The sequence below is a fragment of the Belonocnema kinseyi genome, chromosome 7, assembly GCF_010883055.1.
Source record: "Belonocnema kinseyi isolate 2016_QV_RU_SX_M_011 chromosome 7, B_treatae_v1, whole genome shotgun sequence".
In the NCBI taxonomy this organism is placed as follows: Eukaryota; Metazoa; Arthropoda; class Insecta; order Hymenoptera; family Cynipidae; genus Belonocnema; species Belonocnema kinseyi.
Window position 1 is genome coordinate 60,311,881 of NC_046663.1, and position 7,837 is coordinate 60,319,717.

General features: G+C 26.8%; 1 protein-coding gene across 3 annotated transcripts in view; it reads right to left on the reverse strand.

The window, feature by feature from the left end:
- Positions 1-6,884, reverse strand: part of LOC117177374 — a 15,634-nt gene extending 8,750 nt beyond the window's left edge. For 2 of the 3 annotated variants that reach the window (XM_033368016.1, XM_033368018.1), the window contains exons 1-2: positions 6,682-6,879; positions 3,011-3,738 (exon numbers count right to left, since the gene is read on the reverse strand). In XM_033368016.1, coding sequence (XP_033223907.1) covers positions 3,011-3,738; positions 6,682-6,721 — 768 coding nt within the window. In that variant the 5' untranslated portion in view covers positions 6,722-6,879. Of the gene's footprint in view, positions 1-3,010; positions 3,739-6,681 lie in introns of all 3 variants that reach the window. The other variant, XM_033368019.1, reaches the window with a different exon arrangement.
- Between the last annotated feature and the right edge of the window lie 953 nt (positions 6,885-7,837).

The window sequence follows — 7,837 nt, forward strand, 5'->3', positions numbered from 1 at the left end:
AAACTCTCTTCAAACTTTTAAAAGTGCTCGGAATTTTTTTATGTACTATTAAATCTTCAAAATTCTTTTAAATCTCTTCAAATTATTGAAATCGATTAAAAAATTCCTTGGAATCTTTTAAAATACTCTAAAATATTGAAAACCCTTTGTAATTTTTTAAAGCCCTTAAAACTTTCTATGGCCCTTGAAAATTCCTTGCAATTTTTGAAAATACTCTAAAATATTTTGAAATTCCTTCAAATTATTTAAAACTATTAAAAATGTCTTGGAATCTCCCAATTATTGAAATCTATTACAAATTCCTTAGAATATTTTAAAATACCCTAAAATATATAAAATATTTTGAAATTACTTCAAACTTTATAAGCACTGGAAAATTCTTGGGAATTTTTAAAATTACCCTACAAAACCTTTAACCCCTTTGAAATTCCTTTAAATTACTGAAACCTATTTTATAATTTGTAAAACCTTCAAAAATATCCTGAAATATTTCCAAAGAATGAAAATCTTTTAAATATTAAGGAATTCCTTAAAATTGGTGAGAACTATTAAGAATTCCTTAAAATGATTAAAAATACCCTAACATCTTCACAATCCTTTTAAAAATTTTAGAACTTATTAAAAATGTCTTGAAATGTAGAAATGCTATGAAATGTGTATTTCAAAAGAAAAAGAAATATTTCAAATCCATTGTTATCTCTTCAAATTATTGAAATCTATTTAAAATTTCTTCGAATCTTTTAAAATATTTTTTAAAGTACTTTGGAATTTTTAACGGGTTGTCTAGTCTTAGGAACAATATTCAAGGTCTTTTCCAGGTTTTACAGGTCAAGAAATCAACATTTTCCAGGTATCCTTTTTTACGTCAAATAATAAAATAAACGTTTGTCATACATGTAACAAATGAGCCATTTCATTCTTTGTTGGCCAAAAATGTCTAAAGAAAGCCGAATCGTAAATAAACAAATTCTTAATTTTTTGCGAACATGAGTCGTCTTTGTGAAATCTTCAGAAATATTTCTAAACCTTTGTAACGTTTTTAAAATCATTGAAATCTTTGTGAAGTCTTACAAACCTTAGTGAAAGCTTGAAATTTGGGTGAAATCTCTGAGAAATCTTTTGGCATTTTCCAAATATTTTGTAAAATCTTTAAAATTCTTGAAATCTTTTAAATCTTTGTGAACTCTTTCTTTAATCTTTGTTTGCGAAATCTTTGATGTTTTTTAAAAATCATTGACGTTATTTGAAGTCTTCCCAAATGTGTTGAAACCTTTTGAAATCGCTTAAAATCTTTGAAATGTTTTGAAATTCTTGAAATCTTTTGAAATCCTTAAATCTTTTCTAAGTCTTTAGTATTCGTTTGAAATCACTGGAATATTTGAAATCTTTATTAAAACTTTTGAAATCTTATAAAAAAATTTAATATCGTTTAAAATATTTGAAATGTTTTTGAATCTTTGGAATCTGTTGTACTGTACCCTTGTTGAAATCTTTTAAGTCCTTGAAAGCTTAGAAATCTACGAAAACTTTGTGCAATTTTTTTAAATCTTTGAAAATTTTTTGAAATGTTTCTTTAATCTTTGTTCGTGAAATCTTTTCTGTTAGTTTGAAATATTAAAAGATCTTTTAAATCTTTAGAAATCTTTCGGAAATCTTTTGTAATCGTTTAAAATCTTGTCAAACATTTTTAAATCGTTTAAAATCTTTGAAATGCTTTGAAATTCTTGAAATCTGGTATACCTTGTTCAAATCTTTGATATTCTCGTATTTTTTTGAAATCTTTCAAATCTTTTGAACGTTTTAAAATCTTTGTGTAATGTTCGAAATCTTAGCGAAATGTTCGAAACCTTTGAAATATTTGTGAATTCGTTGGAATTATTTAAATTAATATTAGAAATCTTAGTGAAAACTTTTGATATCTCCTAAAAAATTTTGAAATTGTTAAAAATCTTTGAAATATTTTTAAATCTTAGGAATGTGATTTAATATACCCTTTTTAAAATCTTTAAACTCTTTTAAGTTTTAAAATCGTTGTGAAATGTTCTAAATCTTTGTGAAATGTTCCAAATCTTTATGAAATGTTCGAAATCTTTGGGGAATTTTTTTAAAACTTTTTAATCTAGTGTACACGCCTTTTTTGAATGTTCAAAATTCTTGAAAACTTTGTAAAATATTTTGAAAGTTTATAAAATCTTTCTTGAATCTTTTTTTGGATAATCTCTATTGAAATCTGAGGTGCGCGCCTTTTTTAAATCGTTAAAATCCATGACATCTTTATGAAATGTTAAAGATATTTGAAATATTTTGAAATGTTTGAAATCTTTAGAAATATTTTGTAACCTTTTTAAATCTGTTGTACACTCAAAAAACGAGTGTTCAACCCCTCGAAAATCCGCCGTATGCCCACGGCTTTTTCTAATTCTGAAACTGAATTAAAATCGAAATTTTAAACTAATAATTTTTATATTTCGAAGAGTAACACCTCAACAAAAAGTGCCTTGAAATATCTTTATTTATTCTGTAATAAACATAAGATAAATTATATCTTGACGAATAAGAACATTTTCAGCAGCAAGATTTTTTCTAAACGAGATGTTTCTTTCATAATAGGGTAAGAGATTAAAGTTACTCTTCGCATTCCGATAAAATTACTGTTTTAAAAGAAAAAAAAAATTTTTAATTTAAAGGTTCCGTGAAAAAATCAAGGAAAATTCCAGGTTTTCAAGGTTTAAAAAAAAAATTCAAGGTCACTAGGCATCCCGTTAAAAAGTACCATAAAATCTTCAAAATCCTTTGGAATTCGTTCAAATTAATGAAACCTATTAAAAATGTCTTGGCATTTTAAAAAATATCTTGACATATTTCAAAAAAATTCAAGTTAATTCCGAAAAAGGTACAGACCTGAATTCAATAATGACTGGTATTTCTGATAATTTTTAAGAGAAATTTTCCCTTACGAAAATTGCCCTACACGCGGACATCCTGTTATTCCTTTGAGAATGAGACTTACATTCAAATTGAGAAATACGCCAACATGTAAGAGAGGACACGGCTCTTTCGTAGTGTTAATCAACACGAGTTTGGATAAAGTCTGTGTACGATTGACACAGATATCATCCATCAAATAAAGTGCTTCCTTATTCTCCAACATCAAATCAATAAGTTCAAGACACTTCAAGTTCACTAAATTGCACATGAGCCTCTTTAAACCCTCTAGTAATTTTCCACCGGTTCCAAAAAGCCTTGTTCTATCAGGATTGTCCCTGTTGGCCATGTTACAAATAAATGTAAATTTTAATCGACGAATATGAGTTCCCACTCCAGCAACCGAAGTATTGTCAGATCCTTGTTGTTCAGTATACCAAGATAACATGTTCATGAATTCGTACAAATTGTAGAAATTCAACATAGGCTCGAATATAAGGTGTCGAAAATTTTTCCCGACCTTATTAAGACAGTTTGATACTCTGATGTGATCTAGAACATACTGCCAACCACTATAATAATTAAATTTTCCTCTCGTAAGCGTTGTGTCTTCGAAAGTAAATGTGGACCAGACTTTTTGCAATTTGAAAGCTCGGTACCAGGATCGACAGACCAATGACGCATCGTATCTTTCTCGAACTGTTAAATGGGAAAATATTTCCTCGAGTAAAATATCCGGTAACTGGGCCCAGTTGCTGGATATGTTCTCCGTCTTTTGCTCCTCGGATTCATCTTCCTTGTTTATGTACACGGCTAAAAGAAAGGTTTTATACCAAATATCAAACCCTAGCTCTTAATTATGGATGAGTGCCAAATATTAAATATTTACTTTTAGTTGAAACTAACCCCAGCGAGTGTGAACTATGAAAATATAAAACTGAGAGATTAAGGTAGAGATCAAGTATTACGTAAGCAATTTTGAGATGACTTTGCCCTCCCCCTACATGCAAGCAAAATTACGCATTTTTATAACCCCTCACTTAATATTACGTAAGACTTGCTTCATACCCCCCCCCCCCCATTTTTATTTCGTTCAGGGCATATTTTCTTAGATTAAAGAAAAAAGACTCCTCCCCCATGTACGAAACAATAAGAAATTACGAAGACTCCCCCTCCCCACCAATACCTTACGTAATACTTGAACAGCCCCCTACGATAAAAGATAAAAATTTAATATATTTAGGACAGACAAAAATATTTTGACATATAAAAAATATTACTAGTTTTAAAATATCCTCTCATTGTATAGTATGCAGACTTTGCTGCATAAAATACTCTCGAAATGGGGGAAATAAAGATATTAGACGGAAATAGGGGAAGAATATAAGAAATATATATTTTGAAATAAAATTAATGTAGGTACCATATCGAATTCAATTTGAACTGCTTTAAATTCTTAAGCTTTGCGTCAAAATATTTTTGCTTTTCCATCCAAATAGATGAACTTTTAACCAAACAGTCGAAATTTAAAGCAAAAGCTTTAATTTTCAATGAAAAATATAATAATATTTAAACCGAAAATGATTTGGATTTTAAATAAAAAACAATTACATTTAACCAAAAAAGGCAAATTTTCAATAAAATAGTTCAATCAGTCACCAAAAAAGATGAATTTTCTAAAAAGTAAGGAATTTTCTACGAAAAAAATGAATTTTCAACAACGAAATTAAATTTTTTATCCAAAAATATGAATTTTCATCAAATAAGTTCTTTTACAAAAAAAAGTTCAACAAAAAAAGTTGACTTTTATACCAAAAAATATCAATTTTCTACAAAGCTTAAATTTTCAACTAAAGAATATTAATTTTCAACAAAAAAGTTATTTTTAATTAAATAGTTGAATTTGCAACCAAAAAAGACGAAACTTAAAAAAAAGTCACATTTTCAACCAAAATATCGAACCCAAAAAAAAACGAATTTTCGACAAGAAAATTGAATCACCAACGAAATTGTTAAATTGTATAACAAATTGTTAAATTTTCCAGACAAAACGTGCAACTTTCTAAAAAACAGTTGAAGTTTCAACCAAAAATTATGAATTTTCAATAACAAAGTTTATTTTCAATAAAATAGTTGAATTTTCAATAAAATAGTTGAATCTTCAATAAAATAGTTGAACCGTCGAACAAATAGTTTAATTTTCAAGTGAGAAGTTAATTTTCAACAAATTATTGAATTTTATAACAAATTATTGAACTTTCAAGTCACAAATACAAGTTTTCTACAAAACAGTTGAATTTTCAACAAAACAATTAAATCTTCATCAACATAATTAAATTTTTAATCAAAAGAGGTGAATTTTCAACCAAAAATCAACGACTTTCCAACAACAAAATTAAATATTTAATAAAAAAATAAGAATTAAAAAAAAAACAAAGGAATTTTCAACCCAAAAATATATTTATAATAAAATAATTTTCAACCAAGTTGTTGAATTTTCAAGTGAAAAAACGCTTTCTATGAAAAATTTTAATTTTCTACCCGAAAATATACATTTTCAATAAAAAGGCTATTTCTCAACCAAATAGTTGGATTTTCAAAAAAAAATCTTTAATAAGATAGTTAAATGTTCAACTGTAAAAAATAAATTTTCTACCAAACAATTCTATTTTGACCCACAAATATACGATTTGATAAAAAAGTTAATTTTGAATCAAATAGTTCAGTTTTCTACCAAATAGTTACCAATCAAATAGTTCAATTCTAAAAAAAAAACAGTTGAATTTTCAATAAAAAAAGATGATTTTTTAACGAAATAGTTGATTTTCAACGAAATTATTTATTCAACCGAATAGTAGAACTTTTAACCAAAAGAGATCATTTTTCTACCAAGAAGAATTAACTTTTGAACTAAAATAGTTGGACTTTCTTGTTGAGTTCTATTACACTCAGTTCGCATTTAAGGTAATTATCGTGCCAAAAATAATATCTCTGAACAAATATTTTTGCTATGATTTAAAAAATAATATATGACATGATGCCTTTGTAAATAAAAAACATTTTTATACTTATGAAAAACATTTATTTTATTAACGGTTTTGGACTGAACACGTTTAGCCCGCTCTATGAATAGTTGGAATACTTATTTTCGAGTTTTATCATAAACTGACACTTTTAAAATCCTCAACTCTAAAATATTTTGAATTCTATTTCTGATTTTTATATGTTTCAATTCAATAAAAATTAAATTTGTAAATCTCAAATATTTAAAAAATAGTGCTGATATTCAATAGAAATTTTTCATTTAAAATTTTTAATTTTGTACTTCACAGAAATAAATTTTGACAATAATTAAAATTCAGCTAAGAAACTCAAAAAATACTGGAAAAAAGTGAATAAAAATATTGAGGTTAGAAAATGCGCAATAGCTCCTGGATTAAAAAGAGATAAAAATGACATGCAATTTCGCAATTAATTTAAGCGCGAATCATTTGAAAGTATTTGCACGAAAAATTGATGATGAAATTAAGCGATTCGCAAAGCGCGATGCTTGCGAAAGCTCTTTTGCAAAGTCGCCCTCGTTATTTCAAGGCAAAAATCTCGAGAAAATTCCGTCGTATGGATAATTTAAATTTAGCAACGACTCCTTCTTTAAAATTTGTTTCCATAATTATCCAGTATCAACAAGTCGAAAAGAAACAAAGATATGAGAAATTATAATTTGACACTTTGGACATAACCTCTAAACAAAAATACCTTTAATATTCTCGTTGAATTTCCAGCAACAGTTGCTCATTTTGGAGCTAAAATTTTCTTCAAATAGCGCATTAAACTAAACATTCGTGCCTGTCAATACATTTATATGTAATATTTCTATAAATACACTTTGGAAGGATCAGCGAGACAAAAAAAACTACTTGTTGGCCGTCATTTTGGAGACCGGAAATACCAGGAATCTTCTTTTACCGAGGGGGCGCCAATTTGAAAGATTATTTATTAAATTGATTGCTTATGTTTAATTAGTTAATAGAATTTTACGTTTTTAATTTTATTCCTGAAGTAGAAAAATATCAGGACAAAAAATATTGGCAAACAATCATGTTTTTGCATGAACAATTTTGAAAAATCGGAACTGAGATTGCCACCCGCTAGATAGCGCTAACTCATCTAGTCAAAGTTCCGCGAAAACTCAAATTTATTAAATGAAAAATAGCTTTTTATGTAGAAATTTATAATAAAAATTGATAGTTTATTTATAAAAGAAAGTGAAAGCGCAAGCCTAACCATTTGAGAAGAAAAAATTTAATATTTCAATCACTGCTTAGTTTTTCTTGTGTAGTTCTTAATTTCACAAATATATCAAATTACTGTTTACTGAAAGCACGTTTCAAAGTACGTGTTTTCATAACCGTCTATTTTTTCACAACAAAAGTTGATTTTTCAACTAATAAAGATGAATTTTGAACCAAAAATGAAATAATTAAATTTTTTACCAAAAAGATGTATTTTCAAACAAGAAGATCAATTTTCTACTAGAAGGATAAATTTCCAACAAAATAAATACGTTTTCAAACAAATGGGTGAAGTTTCAACTAAATAAGACAAATATTTATTAAAAAAAAAAAGATTTTTCAACAAAAATTATTCAATTTTCATTTTAGAAAAAAAAATTTTTTAACAAAAAATCGAATAGTTACATCATCAGAATAAAAAAAAAAATTTCCAAGAAAATCGTTCAGTTATAAAACAAATAAATGAATTTACCAAAGAAAAATATTGTACCACAAAGCACGATTTTTCAACAAAATGCATGAATTTTGAATCCCATAGTCAATTTTTGACCAAAACTGGAACAATTAAGTTTTCAGCTTTTTCATCCAAAAGTATAATGTTTCAACAAATTATTAAAATT